Source organism: Vicugna pacos, chromosome 10 (assembly GCF_048564905.1).
Source record: "Vicugna pacos chromosome 10, VicPac4, whole genome shotgun sequence".
NCBI lineage: Eukaryota > Metazoa > Chordata > Mammalia > Artiodactyla > Camelidae > Vicugna > Vicugna pacos.
The window spans coordinates 19,162,020-19,181,733 of record NC_132996.1 but is presented as its reverse complement, the minus strand read 5'-3'; the positions used below and the strand labels follow the sequence as shown (position 1 = coordinate 19,181,733).

The window sequence follows — 19,714 nt, the reverse complement described above, 5'->3', positions numbered from 1 at the left end:
GGTGTGCAGCCTCAAGCAGTGCCTCCTTGCAGTGACTCTCATCAGCTGGGCTCACTGCCGCCTAGCGCCAGGGACAGCGACAGGGCACCTGGTGGGGACTCCCTGTGGGCTCACGGTGATGGTCTGGTTGGCATGACCAAGTCTGGCTTCCCCAATGGCTGATCCAGTTACATGATAGTTTATCATGAAGCAAAACTTACTTCAAAGTGATCACTTTGATGGTGAAATTTCACCCCTTCCACTGGAGGAATTTGTTCTGGTCCCGCAGCTGTCGGTCCTGTGCTGTCTGAATGTCTATATGACAGGTATATATTTCACCTGGAGGGATTAATTATCTGGCAGATTCAGCTTTCAAACCTGACATTTTTGGGATGCTCAGCTCTTTGGAGCTGGTATGTTTTTTGGCCCCACTATATATGGAAAATGATACTTCCTTTTCAATTTATATCTTTCTTTGCATCATCAGTATCAGATAAGAGAAATTATTTTTCTCTATTCTTAGTATCTTCTGGAATCTCACAATTTTGAAACTGGAGAACTGATTTTTTTTTCACATAGATATGAGGGTCTTTTAAAAGTGATCATTAAATACATTGTTCACTCTTGGCAAAATCCTGATGAAAAGCAGGCAAGATGGTAATCAAATATTTAAAAATATTCAAAAGCTCCACTTCCAGCTCCTCTCAGCAGTGCCAATATTTCTCAGAGCAAACGTACTCTGACTACACTTTAGCTCTGAAATCAGACAAATTTGATAAAAATAGAAATGAATGATTCTATTCTCTGTGAAATAAGACAAATTATGCTTTGGGAGAAAATAATTTGCTATAAAGTATAAAATGTTTTAATATTTATATCTTATAATAAAACCATGACATGTTTATAAACACTCTATCAAGCATTTTTACAACGGGGCCACCACTGACAACTGGAAACGCAATAAAATATGCAAAGACACACTGAGTATGAAATATACATCTTGATTTTATAACCGTGTGTGCTTTATTTTTTACACAAATGGAATGGAAGTGTGGAGTATTTACACTTAACAGGAGTGTAAGCTGTGCAGTATCTCTGTAAACTCCAGCCCAGGCAAGGAGTATGCCCCCCTCCCTCCCATCCTGCACAACAGCTCGAGGGAGAAGCATCCTGTCAGAGAGAAGCACAAAACTGTCATATTGAACAGATCTCACGCGTACAGCCTGGTGCACTCAGAAGGTAAGACACGGTTAGGAAACACAGGTTCAAAAAGGAGAGAAGTTTGCCATCTCATTGGGAGTCAACCTTGCCATTTGGTTGTCTGTCCTCATGAGTTGTTAGGGAGATTCTGTATTCTACCTTTCAGATGGTCTTTGTCTAAATCCTTCACCTGTCTCAGCTTGTCCTCAGCTGCTACAAGAAACTGCACAGCTGTACAAGAAATGATTTCCGAAGCACAGTTTTCAGTGAGGAAGGATATTTACAGACTAAAGTGTGTGTGTGGGTTTCCATCCACATTCATTTGTACCCAATGTAGTATGTGTACACACGATACATATACCACATAGACCATACAGACACAGAAGTAAAATGGGTATCCACAGAGTTCTGTAGGGAGTCCTCTTTCAAATCAGTTGTCATGGGAGGTACTCCACATGCTCTAAGGGAAATATCCCCTTTTGTCCCCTTAGGAGTGACAAGTTACTATCATAAACTTAGGAACTAGCCTGAGTCTTTGACTTTAATATTTTTGTAGGAATTTAGGCAGGACCAAGACAGGAAAAAAGAGATGTAATTTCAACAGCAAGTCTATTCAATCTCACCAGAGCAATCACCAGCTGAAAAGCAGAGGGAGCTCACATGAAAATAGGAAAAAGAAAGCTTATGAATGGGAAAAAAAAAATCTCTCTCCAAACCAAGGTGATGGCATGGCTTCCAGGAGAAGGAAGAGGTTTGCTGTCAGAATAATTGTCGGGGCCAGAGTCTGCCTTTAGTGAAAAGAAGTGTCCTCAGAGCCGTGGGATGGTGCCGGGCGCTGGCTCACTTTGGACCAGGTTTCAGGCAGAGAGGCACCCAGGTGCCGGCAGCGCCCAGAGCACATGCATCGTCACTGCCAGGGCAGTGGTGCAGGCTGGCTCAGTGAGGTGCGCTGGAGCTGGATCCAGGGCAGGACCTCATTCATGCTCAGCTTGGCTTTCTGGGCTGCCTAGATAAAACAGTGACCCAAAGAATTTGTGTCATGAGTCCAGTGTACGGACTTGCTGTCTGAATCAGCCGTGAGCCCTTATAGGACAGGAAAATTAAGGAGTTGGTGACGGGAGAGGAGATGATCAGAGATGTGAGAAGAGAAAGGACAGGAAAGGTGGAGGAAGAGGAACAGGAAGAGACTAGACTAAAGGAGAGACAGACAGAGATGGGGGAGTGCAGGGGAAGGAGTGAAAAGGGAATGTAGGAGAAAGTCAGAGAGGACAGGAAGGAAGGAGAAAGGAGAGGTACACAAAAAGAGAGATGGAATGAGCTGGAACTAGGAGGGGAAGAACAGAGGAAGAGAATGAGGGAAGAAACCAGAGGCAAGAGCCATAGGGGTGGAGAGCTTTTCCCTGGCTCGCAGTCCTGAAGGGCTGGCGTGGGATCTAAGACAGCTCACAGGCACCTGAGTGCAGCTTCGTAAAGATGGGCTCACTAAACAGAGCCAACCCGAGAGCGCGGGGCTGGGAGAAGAGGCCTGCAAAGAAATGGCCAACAAATCCTGGGTGAGGAGAGCAAAAAAAGAAAAAAACCAAATGCCCCTGCAATTAGCTGACAAACGGGATTTTGATTTTGGTAAAGCTGAGACCCCTGTGGTGCTACACATTGTACCAGAGCATGAAAAATAGCACCAGTGACACGATCTGGCACTTTTCTGAAAGGGCCCAGCATTGTGAAGGTGACATTGCGCCCCCAGCAAGCCTTCAGATTGGAGAGAGCTCTCGACAAAGTTTGCAGTGTTAGCACCAGTCTGGCCCCAGGCTCCAAGTGCATTTGCACCAGTTGTAATCGGGGTCACTTTCCTGCTATTTCCATTCAAGTCGTCAGATTTGCTGCAAGATACACCGGTTGTTGGAGCCATAGAGACCTCAACATTGGGAAGCGCAAGACAACACAACAAATGGAGGTGTTAATTCTATAGGAAAAGACCCTCTCACCAATTGGCTTGGTGATTCTTCAAGCAAATATATATGTATATATATATTTATATAAATCTACATAAAAAAATCAGTGCAAATGCTAATTCTAATCCGAAAGCATCTACACTAGGAAAATAAATAATTATATTACTACAAAACCAAAGGTTGGTGGTTCAGTTTGATTGTACTCAGCCACAGCAATACTTAATATTAAATGGAAAGCACATCACACGACCCGCGGAAACATCTATTCATTAATGACAGTCCTTTAAATAAATAGTTGCATGCTCAGTTGAGAAACCAAGGAAGTTATCATGGTGGCCTAAAAATAGAGCTGGGATCAGGAATGGCATTCTAGTGGCAGAAAACTTCTGGGAGCGAGATTGATGAAAGTAGGCCTTGACCTGAAACTGGCGAATTGCAGACATGGACACATCGTTAACATCTTGAGCGCTCTGAGAAGTTTTGGGGAAAATTTAACTTTGATCAGCGAGAAAACGCATCGCTAGCCCTTCCATTGGCAGAGGCAGCCTCAAGACTATAGGTAGATGCAGGGTTTTGCATTTTTGTGTTTGTTTTGGTGACTGCAGCCAGGCAGATGGTGGTATTCTAGTGTAAGATGAGTAACGCTTGTTTCTGGAAAGAGACCCTCGTTCTGAGCTCTGATGTTCTCACTGCGAAGAAGCCCCATCACTGCTGATGGCTCTGTCTCTTGCTCTCCCATCCCAGCCTGCATGCTGGTTTGCTGCACAGTGTGGCAGAATCCCTGCCAGGTCTGGATGTACCCCAGAAATAAGGCGACGGGGCTTAGTCTGGGCATGCATAGAACCCAGAGTTGAGTAGTTATTGAGATCACTGAAGAGCCTCTCCCTCAATACCTTGGGCACAAGCAGTGCTGATGTCACCATCAACTCTAAAGTGGGATATAGGCTTCGGGAGGTTTCTTTTTTTAAAATCACCATTATTATAATTGCCAAAAAATAAACTTGGTCCAGGTGCAGCCCCCAAGAAAGGCAGTTCAATTGGTTAAGCTCAAAGTCATTAATGGTCCTTCCTTATGGTTCTGTCTCTTTGTCCTGCACACAGAAACAAAAGTCTGCACCCCTCACCCCCCAGCCCGATACTTCTCTCTCTCTTCCTCAGAGAAATTGTGCATCTTGGGACAGATCTCTCCATGGCTCTATACCATCTCTGGCTATTACAAAACCCTCTGTTACTTGTGAAACAGACAAGAAAAAAGTCCTAATTATTCATGATTGGCCAAAATACTAAATGATCCTTGAAGAATTCTATGTAAATCACTAGGAACAACGTTATTCAGCTATTTGCATGGCAGGCTCAGTTGTTTAACAAGAGAAAAGCAAAAACTTCCCTTTACATCATCTGCATGAGTTTGTCTCTAAAAGCCATCAGCTTAAAAAAAAATGCATAACCAAATGTCCTCCAAAAAAATCCATGAGGGCAACTCATTAAGGGATGTGTTCCATGAGAGTGTATCACTAATGTGGAAGGGAGATCATGGGAGGTGAGGGAGGAAAAAGTCTTTGTCAGGCTTCCAAAGGAAGTCAGATTCTCTTAATGGATCATTGGCAACAAAAGGGAGAGTGCAACTTTCTGTTCTTGAATTGGATCGTCTGCAGAGAGTGCATACATTTAGGTCTTTCAGTGAATTAGTCTTTACAAAATATTTCACAAAACTTTTTTTAACCTATAGAAATTCGTCTCTATACATTTAATATATTTTTATTGTATAAATTATTCTCAGCTTTAGTGCCTTCTTTCAGTTTATAAATGGCAAAATAGACAATAAACAACCATACAGCTAAGCCCAGGTGGAAGGCCCTCCTCTCAGTCAGGTCAGTCCTCCACACACTTGCGAATTTTAGGAAATGCTCATCTTGGCAGATGCCAGTCAGAGAAACTACACACTTATCCTTCCCTGATATTATGCCGTCTGCAAAGGGGCTCCTTTTTTCCCCCTTCATTCTTTCTTTTGCTTGTTAAGAAATCAAAGGATGTGCATAGTTATAAAATTCGAAGTGTACCAATTACAGATGTGGGAAATGGGAAGGTTGGTGAAGTTCAAGTGCTGGCAACTTTTCTTTAAAGCAAAAAACACAGAGAGCTCAGCAGCTAAATCAGCTCTGGACACCTGCTGGGTGAGGAGGCTGCCCATCTCCTGGGCACAAAGCCTGTCCGAGGTTCATCCCTACACCTGGCCCTCTGAGCAAACCAAAGCCTTCCCGTAGACTGCAATGTCTTTTCCGTCCCACCCTTTGGCCCCTCCGTTTCCTTCATGGCTTCACACAGTTTGTGTTGTACATTCATAAGAATTCACATTGACTGCAAAAACATAAATGCAACAAAAACATAAAAGCCTCCAAGTAGTATATTATATATATTTTGTTCTTCTAAATGCTCTTCTGTCGTTGGAGGTGCAGTAGCTAATTTATAACTTCTCCTTGGAGGGAATCCAGATGAAAGGCCCAGATTGCTCTTCAATGACAAGCTTGCATTGGTTATAGATATCTTCTAAGGTGTCACCTTGGACAATCGCTAGAACAGAAGCGAACACACACCTGAGTTAGGAAGCATTCCCTGGCTGGTGAAGGACCACCAGCAAGCACACAGCAGAAGCTCAAACAGTGACAGACAAACTCATCTGGAAGCTTACTATTACTTTTCACTAGGAAAAAAAAAGCAGAAATTCTCTTAAGCAAGGTCACATCAATGATTAAAAACATGCTTTCAAAGCATGACCTAGAACGGTAATAAATGCACCATAGTCTTTCTACTTTCTACTTTCTACAAGTCTTTCTGTAGTTCTGGATAATAAATCATTCATTTATTTAAATTTTGTGGGTGTCAACTCTGGGCCAGGCACTGAGCTAGGCAATGATCAATTTTCAGATTGAGAGCTCTCTGGAGCTTTCCATAAGGAAAGTTGGACTTACATTCTCTGTACTGTATTTATTTTGTCAGGGGTAGAAATTCAAAATTTTTTTGAAGTTCCCTTTGAATATATAGATATATTTTTAACTGAAGTATAGTCAGTTACAATGTGTCAATTTCTGGTGTACAGCATAATGTCCCAGTCATACATATATATACTTATATTCATTTTCATATTTTTTCTTTTTTTAACATTTTTTATTGATTTATAATCATTTTACAATGTTGTGTCAAATTCCAGTGTTCAGCACAATTTTTCAGTCATTCATGGACATATAGACACTCACTGTCACTTTTTTTCTGTGTCATATTCTTTTTCATTAAGAAATTCAAATATTTTAAACACAGAAAAAGTAATAAAGATTTCAGAAGAAACTTTAGTTAACCTCCTCAACCCCCAAAACCTTCAATAGGAAACCCCATTCACTCTCCAAATAATCTGGTAAATTGAGATTTTACCATACAGGGCTGTGAATAGTGAGAATACTTTATGGCAACTACTTGTAAAAACCATAAATGGGAGGAAACAAAAACAAACTGTGTATTACTTAAAACACCAAATCACTTAAGAGTAGATATAAGTATACGTTATTGTCTCCCTTAAACAAAAGCTATCTTGTAGCTAGAGCTCCCAAACACGTCAGTACTGTCGTATGACACTAGGACTTAGAAACAACCCTCAGAATGTATGGTTTCTGTATTTTATTCCTGAATCTAAAGCACTGGTCAAGATGTGCATTGTTTTGACTTAATGTTCCATCCTAGACGTTCTTTTAGGATGAAACATAACTCTTATCTTTGTTATTGATAGAAATTTTACTTAAGATTTCCTCGATTCAACATATTTGCAAACTGCTAAGCCACTGGCATTTTCATATTCTGAATGAGATTAAAAAAAAAAAAAGAAAAAGAAAACACCCAGCTTCATATAAGGTAACTCAGGAGAAAAGTTTTTGTTCTTAAACCGCCTGTTGCCAGGCAAATTCCACAAAGCTGGATTACTCTTTGGATTTGATCAGTGTTTCACGAAAGCATGGAAGAATAGAGAACCCATGATACCCAGGGCAAAATATCCCCCCAAATCACGTTTCCAAGGAAATATTTAAAAAGGAAAAAAAAAAGTTTTGCACTGAGACTTGACATGAAATGAACTGAAACACAGGAAGTGGTTCAAGCACCTCCTTCAAGGGCTGCTAATAGGGAACAGACTCCCAGGTCCCTGAAGCAGAGAATGGAGGCCCTGGGATTGCTTCTGGGGACGGTGCACATTTTGAGACCTAAAGGTTTCTTTTTAAAATTTTCTGATGATATCAGGGAGAGAGTTTAATGAGGTATCAATGTTTAAAATCCCCTTAATAGCAGGAGGTAGCTCAGGGGCTTCTGTCATTCATGCTTTTGGGTAGGACCAGTGGGAACCTGGAAACAAATTCAAAAGAAAGAATCCAGAGTTTTGGATCAAAGTGGAAAAACAGATGGAAGTAAGGGATTTTCAGCAGGAAGGTTTTAGGGCCCAGGGGCACCAGGCCCAGAGCCCTCTCTATGCCAAGTCAGACAATTTATCTCCTTTCTGACAGTACAAATATAAATGAACTTACCCGTAAAATATTCTCCAAATTCTTGTTCTAGCTTAATTGCACGATCATAGGTTTTCTTGGCTTGTTCCTCTGTTAGACGCTTATTCATCTCCCTGGGAAAATGAGGGTTTGGTATTAGAACACACAGGGAACATACCAAGCCCTGAAAAATGACAATGCATGGCAGAAGGAGTCCTGCAGGAAGCCTAGCATAAGTCTGGGCAGCAGCTTCCTCGTCCTCATCGGGACGCCTCTGTGCTGGAATGACTTCAGCCACAGGGACTCCTTCCCAGAGGGCTCACCCTCTAGGAGGGCACTCTCTTGGTCCCACACTAGACTGAAGCGGAGTCTGCCTCTTTCTGATTTCCAGTCACTGATCCTTGTTCTGTCCTCCGCAGTCCTGCAGAGTAGGACTAAACTTCCTCCATGACAGGCCCTTGGGTCTTGAAGTCAAGAGCTGATGGGTCCCTTCCACTCTTCCAGAAAAAAACTGCCCTGCATCCTTCATCTATTCTCTCACTGGATATAATTTCTAAATCCTAACTTTCCTGGCCACCCTTCCTTAGCCTTTGTTCTGACTGATCTCGACCTCTCTTAAATGTGGGACACAGAATTGGACACAAACTTCCAAGGGTGGTTGGAGGGAGGAGAGGAGATGGAGAAAAGGAAAGATACATCACAGCATTTTGGAGCTCATTACACCTAAGAGGACAAGGCTTGACTGCTCTCAGGTCCCGATCTCACAGAAGGCTTTGATGTCTCAACTCTTCCGTCCTCCCCAAGGGCTGCTGATCATCTTTAATGTGAGCAGGAGACATGTGGCGTGGAGAAACAGAGATCGCGCTTCCAAAGAGTTACAGACAATATGACAGGTCCCTCTGGCGCAAGTATCTTTCAGCCCGATAAAGCATTCTGTAGCTCGCACTGCTCAACTCCTGCCCTCCCCTCGGTGGGGCATGTCTACAGCAACAAGAGCCCTGAACTTTCTCTGTTTTTATAATCAAAGGGAATTTCAAGGAGCTGCTGAAGATGACTTGAATTAAGGACACAGAGAGAATGGAATAATCAAAAGCACTGGGACCCAAATATTTTCAAAGAGACCCTAAGCAAGTCACATCAAATAGTGAGCCAGGAGAGAGAAGCGTGCCAAGAAGGAATCTCCTATGTCTATTTTTGTTCTGATAGGAGAATGGGCTGTAAAGGAATTATGCTTGGGACTCTCTATCCTTTCTGTTAGTCTGTCAACCAGTGTATCATTAACTGTACATAGGGCTACTTAATCATTGTAAGATTATTTAAATCCAACCTAGTCTCAAGGACAAGTCAAAGTGGAGGGAAATGGGGAATACCTTAATCTGCTGATTCCCAGCCAGCGGCAATGTTATCCTCCTGTGTCCCCTAGGTGTTACTTGCCAACCAAACACACTGCACTTATTAAATAAGAATTCTTTTATCGTCTCACTTTTACTTAATCAAAGTCATTTTATTAATCAAAGACTGACAACCACTGCCTCTGATCATCATAAGAACACCAGTGTGACTGCACTGGGCTGATGACAGTTCAGCCAAGAGCAAAGACATTTTGGTTGGTCCGTCGGGATGCATTACAAGTGCAGGGAGACTTCTGAAGGCACTGACGCCTTTGCCTGGCACTTTAGGGAGCCAGAGACGTGGGTCTGGAGCATGCAGTCTTCAGTCAGTTCCTTTTTCAGAGCAGGTGACTGAGGCCTGAAGTAGGAAAGGGACTTGCCTAAGGTAAAAGAGTGAATTGGATGTAAGAACTCAAAGTTTTTGTTTTTTTAAAACTGATTTTTAGTGAAACAAATTTTCCCTTATACTGAGACTTTCTATCAGAAGAGCTCCTTATTTAGGAGAAAACAAAATGAAACTGGATCAGACATTCACATGATTCTGGACTTGATGTTGAGGGATGCAACACACAGAAGTGGGAACTGCCTGACGTCTTGTTGTTGAAATAACTTCATCTTGTCTGAGGGATGGCATCTACAATTCTCTTCTCAAACAGCTTGAGCCCTAGAAGCTCTGAGTGGCTGTCACTGGGCTAAACCAAGGAATACTTCTCCCAGAAGACAGTGTTCTGCTCTAGAGGTCACGAAACCATGTAGTTCTGGATCTTTTTTGACTTCCTTGGTCCATGCTGGTCTGTCTTCTCTGAATCCCCTTTGCATTTATTGTAGCAATGAGTGAATTCAGGTTTTTATCCTCTTGTTTGTCTCCCTGCCCAACCTGAGTGTTCTTTGAGGGTGGAGATCATGGCTTGTTCATCAAAATATGGCATGGAACTGACTCAACATTTGTTTGTTGAATGAATAAGTGAAAGAGCGAATGAGTGGAGAGATAGACAAATAAACATAATTATGATACAGCTGAAGACAGAAGTAAACAGGGGCCACCACAGGAGAGAGAAGGTAAGAGCAGATTGGGGCAGCGGTGTCCACAGACACGGGAAAGCTTCTCACTGCCATGGAGTGAGGGTGGGGAACAGAAGGCACATGGCAGCCCAGCATGTAAAAAGTCTCCCTCACTCACGCCCTGGGTTTTTTGCTCTGAAGAGTCAGCTTTGTATGTGCTAATAAGCACTGTGGTTTGATGTGGATGGTGCACTTGAGAATAACGTGTGCGATGATGTATCAGCACCTAAATGTGACAGCTGCCAAGCTTTTGTTCAGCTGACCTAGCATTCACCCCTCTGTGGGGAATGGACAATTCATGCTAGCTTGGCTCCTGCAGTCAACCCCTCAGAAAAGAGTGAACTGGAAAGTAATCACGCGGCATTTCCTAAGAAGATCGCTTTGGTTTGAGTGTCACCGTCCCTGCACTCGAGGCCCACGAAGACAGCGGCAGCAAACCAAGCCACACTCCCCGTCTCACTGGGGGATCCCGCCTCCAGCGTGCTTAATTTCCCTTGGTGATAAGTGGCTGTGACAGGGCCCTCAGGCAAAACTAAGTAAGTCATCTCATCGTTGTGCAACGAAGTAGATCTTCCCCTACCGAGCGCCAGATGGGAATGTCCCCCAACATCGCACTGAACCACACGCGCAGCTGCTGTTTCCCCTGCGGGCCTCCCTTCCCCGGGAAGCCGCTTACCGCGCTGCGTGTTTATGGTGTGAAAACTTATTTTTCCTTTTCTGAAATGGGCTTTTAAGATGCTGTTCCCAGGAGGTGAGGGCCATTTTTCTATTCTTCTTATTAATGTGAGCATTACTAATAACATTTATGAGGCTCCTCACAGAGTATAAGTTTCTTTTATGTAATGAAATTCACTTTGCTCAATGCCCGGCAGTAGCCTACATGAAGAGGAATTTAATACGTGCTATCAGGGACAATACTATTAAAAACTATTATTTTATCATCAACACATATTTTTCCATGTGCTGGCTACAGGCAAAGCTCTTTTTGATATAATTTAATACCTTAAATCAGGGGCGGAAGGTACTACGCGTGACCTTTGATTTTATTTCTTCATCCTGGTAAGAACCTTTGTCCATCTTTTATTTACGGGAGTATATTCTGCTTTTAAGATACGCCTCTGGCAGTTTCCCCAGAGATCGACTTTGTCTTTAACCTCGTGCCCTTCCCCTGCAATCCCAGCTACTGCAGCTTCTTTCTCCCCGAGAAGGCGTCGACCAGTTGGTTGATATTCTCTACAAGGAACTGCTTTCACTTCTGGGATGAAGTGATTTCATTTTCTCTGGTCTTTCCAGAGACACCGTTTTCCAGCCCTTTGTAGTTCACTTCCAAACCCTGACAAAAGCTCCAATGTCTTGAAGCCCAAATGGAGGCATATCCAAGCAAAGCTCTCACAACGGACACACGTGTTCTCTCTCGTGTGGCGTCTTGGAAGAGGTACTGTTGAGATGTTTTGTAATGATAAAATAGTTTCGTTCCTTTTATAATAAAGTAACTTGAAATCCTTCATAGTAATCACAGCTACCATTTAGTGACTGCTGACTATATGCCAAAGACCGTATGGAGAACTTTACATTCAAGACCTTGTTTACCCTTTACACCAGCTCTGTGAGGTCTGCATTATCAACGTGCCTAGTTAGAGGTGAGGAACGAAATCTTACAGAGGTCAAACAAATTGCCTGCGTTCACCTGACTGAGCACCGGCGAGGGAAGCAACCACGCCCAGCCGGACCGATTCTCAGGTCCCTGCTCTCAGCCTGTTTTGCTCTACTTCCTTTCTGGCTACTGCAGCCTCACTGGAAATTGTCTATAAAACAACGCCACCAATTTCTATCAGACTGCCACAAAAAATATGTTACTTTATATCCAGATCCTGAATGAGTATCTGTCCAACTTGTTTACTTATTTCTGAAGGAAGATATTTTTAAAAGTCCTCTCAAAAATAAAAAACAAAAAAATCCAAGTCATGCATCTCCCCCTTGTTCATAAATGTGCACAGGTCTGGAGCTATTGTTAAGGTTATAGAAGGGGCTGGAGCTATAGCTCAGTGGTAGAGTATATGCTTAGCATGCATGAGGTCCTGGGTTCAAGCCCCAGTACCTCCATTTAAATAAATAAATAAATAAATATATAAGAAAGTAAAATAAAATTATTTGGGGAGAGGGTATAGCTCAGTGGTAGAGTGCCATGCTTAGCATGCACAGGGTCCTGGCTTCATTCCCAGTACCTCTGCTAAAATAAATAAATAAAATCTAATTATCTCCCTCCCAAAATTTTTTTTTAAGAAAAAAAGAAAGCATGTGTTTAAAAAAGAATTGTAAAAAAAAAAAAAGATTGTAGATATTTTACTGCTAGGCCACTAAGGAAATTCCCTATTAAGGACAGTGATCTAAATACATGAGGTTTTAATTAAGGAACATAAGAATTCTATGCTAGACCAACATGAAATGCCAAAGGAAACAGTCTATAATATTGTCTGCTCCCGCTAAGAAAACCCATAGATTTAAAAAGATTTACTGATGGAATTAATCTCAGAAGAGACAATTTAAAGATGATTGCTTCCTATCATTTGGAAAACAAAGCAAAACCAAACAGAAACAAACCAATCTACCTTCCAAACAAGACAAAATAAAAAAAATCACACACACACTCAAACAACTTGTGAGATGAAAATAAAAATCAAGAAACATTAGTGAAGACATTTCAAGAAATTCCTGACATGTCTCTAGTGGTTCAAAAGAACTTAAAATATCATTAAAAAAGGGAATACTTAAAAAAAAAAATCATCCACGGCAGTTCCCATTTGTAAGCACTTATGATAAAGAGCTGCTAACAATTTGCTGTGTCGTATGGAACAAGGGCTGGTGACGTGCCCTCCACTTACATCAGAGGTTCCAGAGACTTGGGTTTAATGAAGATGGCAATGGGATACAGCTGGGCTACTTGTAACCGCTTGATGGCATTTCCTGATACGTCAAGTATACAGTGTTTGCCCTGGAAGAAAGAGAAGGAAAATATGGAGTTAATCCAGAAGAATGATCAGGATCCAACCAAAAGAAAAAAAAGTTTAAGTATATTTCACAGGAAGGTAAAAGATACTGGATTTCTAAATGTTGAAAAGGAATCTTTGCAAAGCATAATAGAAGTTGATACACAGGGTTGTCACTGAATGCTTGCAATAACTCATGTTTATGAGTCCTTTACAAAGTGACTGCCACGCACATAGACACTTCATTTGTGTTATCTCAGTTAACTTTCTTTCCTTAAATAAATACCTGATGCTTTGCACAAGGAAGCTATGTAGCCAGATGTAATATGACAGATTCCATGCTCATGAAACTCTCACAAGCCGTCTCTGAAAACAATTGTCAAAAAGGAATTCCGAAATTGTCAAAGAAAAAATTCCATACCCATGAGACACGTATTATCAACCGAATTTTACAGAAGAGAAGATTAAGGCTAACTTGCCCAAAGTCTCGGTGCTAGGAGAACTCAAACCCAAGTCTTGAGCACTGACAGAATTGTTGGTTGTGATAAATAGATAGATACCTCATTGTCTCATCCTGACCAATGTCAAATCTGGAAGAATGGTGATCATGTGAATTTAGAATTATTCCATAAACATCTGCTGGCTGTTTATCTGTATCTGCCTTCGATATGCACAGCTTAGTATGAAGAGCAAGGACAGACACCTGAGAGCTACCTTAAATAGTTTATCTTAAATGCTGAGAGAGAGGCTTGCATAGTGTATGCAAATTTGTTTGTTAGCAAATAAAAACCTTATTACATTATAGCACACCTCATTTAACTTGGCTTCCACTGCAATGAGTGCTCAGAGCAGAGTTTGCTCTATAAAGTGCTTCTGGAAAGGTAGGCACATTTGCCACACATCATATTCTACCTCCTGGAGAGAAATGGCTTCATTACTCTGAGGCTCAGAAAACTTTACCCGAGAAAAGAAAAAGCATACTATGCAGATAGAAACTGTCCTAAATCAATAAAAAGGGATAAAAGCTCATCCATAATATCCACATGAAAATGAAAAGAGTCCACTGAGTACTTGAGCTTTTACAGGAGAAACACACTAAGATGGCCCGAGCCTTTATCACTCAAAGAATAAATTCCAAGTTTGCTATCTGTGAAATGCAGCAGTTACATAAAATGTCAAAATGCAGTTTGATTATTCACTGGCCAGAACACTTCGGGTCAACAAAGTTGGGTCTCCGTGTTCACGGAGGAGAGCAGACGCAATTTTCCAGGAAGCTGATTGGAAACAGTATGAAATAGCTAAGGAAGCTAACTTTCTAGCGAGAGAGAGGAAAAGAGATGTTATATTCTGAGATAGACATTAAAATTTCTTGTTCAGTTTTTTAAACCAGTATATCAAAAAGGGGGGCAATGCTGTGTTAAATCAACCCAACAAATATCACTTACGTAACAAACATGATTGGCTCTCAACTCCTTTTTATTTTTCCTTCTATGAAATTGGTCCTCTGTGTTCACAAGAGATTAGGATCTCTCTTTAGGCAGATCTTAAAGCCACATGCAAGTGCCTTCCTATCCTACTCTCTCTTGAACATCTTTCTCATTTCCATGCCCTTGAAATTATCAGCAGGAGGGGAATCGCAGCATCTAAACCTTCCCTAAGTTAGACTATGTGCTGGCAACAGGCTAGGCAGGCCTCCGTATCTGTCTGCCTCTCACCATGAGGACTGCAAGTTTTCAGGGGAATAAAACATTCACTCCTGCTAATAAAAAGAATTGAGGATCCTCATCTAAACAACCCAGAGTGACAACGTTTTTCAAATAAATTCAATTTTGTGCCAAAGATAACTGAGTCATGGACAAAGTCAATCTCCATACATTTCAAGCTGTTAATTGCCTTTAGGTTTATAAGCCCTTCTCCCTCTTCCTGGCCCCATCCCAGGTCAGTCAGCATACTTTACTGCGATGAGAACAAAGATTAATGACCTTGCTCTAAAGTGATTCTCTGCTTAGAGGTCTTAAAAGGAATATTTAGTCAAAATTTACAGCTGAAATCAGGAAAGAGTAATGACCAAAAAATGCAGTTTGCCACCCAGGGAACCTTCTCCAGGGAGAGATGTAAGATGATTGGGGAACATACCCTTTCTGCTACAAATCTCACGGATTGCACACTGGTTCCATATAAGTTGTCATTGTACTGGCCGGCTTCTATAAATTTGTGCTCTTGGATATCTTTCTCCATTTGTTCTCTGGAAATGACAAAGTGATAGTCTCTGCCATCCACCTCGTAGTCACGCTTTGGCCTCGTAGTGTCTTTACAGAACGACAAAGGATGAAAATAAGGTCACTTTATCCTCATAGACTTCCTTTACACCTACATTTTTTACACAGCCTAACATAGATATATAAAAATATGTAACATGAAGTACCATGACATAGTAGCAGGTACCAGTCTTAGCCTCCCACTATATGCAACTATAAAACTAGACAAAATACATGAAACAGCTATTTTCAGGTATCAGATGACATGCAGTGCAGGCCTGTGATCGTTGAGAGAAGAGAAACACATGAAGGGACTCTGCATTCACTCTACTTCCATTTCCAAATGGAGAGTCTAGAGGTCATATAGTGTGAGGAGACTCTGAAGTGTGCCAGGCTGCACATTTGTTTGAGGCCCTGGAAAGCCCATATTTTAGGAGGTTACACCTGAGTTACTCTAGACCCACCTTTACAAAGTCTAAAACCAACTCACAACTGGAAGAAGCTGATCTGTTAGTATATTACCACCTACCAAAACAGAAACTTAATATTCTATAAAGGAAGATAACAAAATCCAGATGCTCAATAATGTCACATCACAATGTCTAGCACACAATAAAAGACTACAGGATAAGCAAATAAGTTAAAAAAAAAGTCTCATGTGAAAAAAAAATGGATATACAGTATAAATATATTACATCAAAAGATGTAAAATGAGACCATCACAGTGAAGGTGGGACTAAAAGTCGTCAACTCTGACCATAGTTAGGGGTGGCTAACCTTCTTGGTAAGAAGAGGAGGGAAAACAATTTATCATTATAAACAACAAAAGTTAAAATATTTTCAGTCTTTGACTCAGGTATTCTTTCTAGAAATCTATCTTAAAAATTATCAAAACTTCAGATGAATTTTTATCCTTAAATTTGCTTATATATTAATTTATAAATTATAATTATAATTGTATTCTAATTGTATAATTCACAATAGTGAAAGGTAGAGAAGAACCAAAATACTCATAAATGAGGAATGACTATGACATAATAATTTCAAATATTTTATAACATGTTAAATAATATTAAACAAAAAATTGTATGTATTTAATATGTGCCCAATCACAGGAGAAAATGCATGCATAGAAAGAAAGTACAAGTGGAAATCTATGAAAATATTAACAGTGATGTTATCTCTGGGTACTGTGTGGGATTCTGTGTATTTTTTGTCTGCTTGTTTAACTTTCTTTTTAGCATTTTCCAAGTTTTGTGCAATGAACATGTATTGCTTTTCATTAAACAGTGCTATTAATTATAAAAAGAGAAAGAGGAGAGTGTGTAAGGTGGAGGGTAAGTGAAAATGGTGCTTAAGGATTTTTTTTTTTCCTTTTCTTTCAAAAGTGGAGGAATAAGCTAGGAGCTGCTATGAATGGAGCAGGGTTTGCCTTGATGGTTTCTATCTGGAGTCTCTCTCAGGATATATTCTGTGGCAAGATCTCTTCCCAGAACCCTTGCTGGGGACAGTTTCATGAAATAGCGCAATAGTCCTAATTTCCTCCTGTCCATGTGCTTGCACACGTGCAATTCTTGTTATTTTTCTGTGTGCCTGGTGACATCTGCAGTCCTGAAATGTAACAGACATTTCAGAGCATAAAGCTTGAAAAATGCAGAATGAGAAAGAAATAGTTGTTGAGATCAGATTTAAGAGCTCAGTGATCTAATAAATGAAAATTTCCTGGTGGGATTGCCTTCATGCACAGGAAGCATCTAAGCATTTTTGTGTGTCACAGTGGGAGTGGAGATGGAAGTTGGCGAGTGGGGAGTGGGGAGTGGGGCAGACAGAATCTCACAGGGCGGGAGGCCCTGGGTGTATCAGAGGGACCAGGAGACCTGATGATTGGCCAGTGACAAGAAAGCAGGTTAAAATCTGCAGTGGCCTAGAGGGCAGATGAAAATGTTATATCCTTCTGGTCTTCGTCTTCATCCCCCACAACGCCCGAGACTGTTAAGCCCCACGGGACAGGCTATTTTGTTTTGGATTGACACATGGCCCTACGTCATCCTGAGATGATTTTAATACATGGCTTTGTTTCTGATCGCTCTTATGGTAACCCAGGGTGATCATCAGTTAGATCCATTAAACCTGCAACATGACCTCACTGATCAAGCTTGCTCAAATTGTTGCTACAAAAAAAAATCACATGTTCTCCAAGTGTCACGTGGCCTAAACGAAAGGTGTTTGGCTGAACTGTTTTTCAGGAACTCGGAGTCAGCTGTGTCCAGTTCGACCTTGAGCTGGCTGAGACTGGCTAAGACCACTGACCCTCCAACTGGGCATGTATGTGCCAGTGTCCACTTAGTGACCTTTTGACATCAGGGGGCCAAAAACTCCACCCTCAGAACATGCTAGGCTGCCATTTTCTGAACATGCATTCCATGAAGAAGCCTGTAGTTTTCTTGCTCCTGCACAGAAAGACAATTATCTCATTTTTTCCTTATTTCCAATCACCTTTCCCCACACTTCCCACACCTCAGACCACCCTGCCCCTTTATCCCATAAATATTCCTAGCCCCTCGCCTTCAGGGAGGTGAATTTGGGATTCATTCTCCCGTCTCCTCACTTGGCCACCTTGTGAATGAATCCTTTCTCTGTTGCAAACCTCGGCATCCTGGCATTTGGCTTGCTGTGCATTGGGCAAACAAACCTGGTTCAGTAACATTATTCTATGGGAAAAGATGCTTCAGCGGCATTTCAACCCATCTGTCAGAGCACACTGATGCCTATCAATGATCCTATGCTAGTTTAAATGCTAAGGGAGTTACAAAGGATTCACCCCTGCCTTCTACGGGACCACAGTCAGTTTGGAGAACCTCATTATACTCACTGTAGAGAACAATACATGGCAGCATAGATGAAACGTGTTCGGCAGAGAAAATTAAATAAGGTGCTCAGATAGTAGGTAACTGATGGTATTTGAATCACTGGAGAGAATACTGGAGGAACAGAATTACATTTTATCATCTCAGAAGGAGCCGAGCTTTCTTTCCAGAGAAAAGAGAAATGATACTCACGAGGCACACAGGAGCCAAATTTGTCAGGGAATTCAGATATCAAGTCGTCATTGATGCGATCTTTCATGGGGCCCAGGATAATCACTGGCCGGGTATAGTTTACTGCAGAGACGGAGAGGAAGATGCGGATGAGGAGAAAAGCCTGGAAACCACTGTGATTCTTAAGGCAAAACTGCCTAACGCGAAGAACTGCGAGGGCGTTACTTTGGTGGATGAACTGCCCATGCAGCCTTGCACAGGGAAACAGATGTTCAACACTCAGTATCCTGGCTGGGCCTACTTTCTGGAATTTACTAACAGGGAACCGCAACAGCAGTGTCTGTTAACGAGAAGAAACATTCCAAGGAGCACTGCTTAGTCTTCGGTTATGCCTGCACAATGTCAAAACAACTACTGGATTTCATCAATTGAGTGGGAGAAAAAAAGATTCCCAAGTAGCTATTTGGCCATAGTTGGGACAATGACTTTTAAAAGTAATCATTAGCCGTAATGACACCTTATGTTTTTATAACTTCTTTTCTTCAGCTCAAAATACTCTCCATACTCTGCTTGGATTTTCCCAATTCCTCTGTATCAGGGGGTTGGAAGGAACTCTAAAGTTCATTTGGTACAAACGCCTCCTCTGATGCCTGAATTTTCTCAGCAATGCCCTTGTCAGTAGCCATTAGGCTCTGTATAAACTCCTCCCTGGCTTCTGGAGCAGCCCAGGAGACGACTTGCTGGAAAGCCCTTCTCAATCCTGAGCTGATGTCCATCTCCCGGGAGGTTTTATCCACAGATCCTGGTGGTGGGGCTCTTTGCGGTTTGCATGTGGTCCTTCCCAGTAAGGACCACGCATCGGCAGGGCAGTGCCATCCTCCTGGGAGCTGCCGCTGCCCGTGCGCAGCAGGGAAGTTGTCTGCTTGGTCACAGGGCCAAAGAGAGAGCAGGGTTTGGTCTGGGGCCTGCTGAGTATTAAGGAGTTTACTTTCCTTACTTCTTCACTCTTGCCTTCCTGTAATGGTGTCACCTGTTATGGCCTGGAAAGCAGGAACCAGAGTACGTTGGGAAACTTACTTTCCTGCCTTGTGACAGGCTCATAAGAAAGAATGAAGTCTTCTTGGCCTCCTGAGAAGAGAAGAAAGGAAAATTACAGTGGACTAACAACCTGTCATATACCACAGCTACAAGCCCTGCTCTGTAACCCCAGAAATAGACCCAGTGCAAGGTTAATCTTCCCTGCTCTCTCCCTCCTCGAACCATTCCCCAAATCACTTCAGCCTCAGAAAACTGTTCCGCACTATTCCAGTGTCGGGTGATCGATGGC

At 41.9% G+C, this 19,714-nt stretch overlaps 1 protein-coding gene and 1 pseudogene across 23 annotated transcripts in view; both read right to left on the bottom strand.

The window, feature by feature from the left end:
* Window positions 1–977: 977 nt before the first annotated feature.
* Window positions 978–3,000, bottom strand: LOC107034002 (uncharacterized; annotated as a pseudogene). Its single transcript, XR_001459530.3, has one exon. The product of XR_001459530.3 is annotated as an uncharacterized protein (transcript).
* DLG2 (discs large MAGUK scaffold protein 2) overlaps window positions 978–19,714 on the bottom strand; it is a 1,735,130-nt gene continuing 1,716,393 nt past the window's right edge. For all 22 annotated transcript variants that reach the window (XM_072969091.1, XM_072969075.1, XM_006197467.4 and 19 more), the window contains 6 exons: window positions 19,465–19,515; window positions 18,409–18,510; window positions 15,228–15,400; window positions 12,987–13,096; window positions 7,694–7,785; window positions 978–5,702 (listed from right to left, as the gene is read on the bottom strand). In XM_072969091.1, coding sequence (XP_072825192.1) covers window positions 5,596–5,702; window positions 7,694–7,785; window positions 12,987–13,096; window positions 15,228–15,400; window positions 18,409–18,510; window positions 19,465–19,515 — 635 coding nt within the window. In that variant the 3' untranslated portion in view covers window positions 978–5,595. The remainder of the gene's footprint in view (window positions 5,703–7,693; window positions 7,786–12,986; window positions 13,097–15,227; window positions 15,401–18,408; window positions 18,511–19,464; window positions 19,516–19,714) is intronic.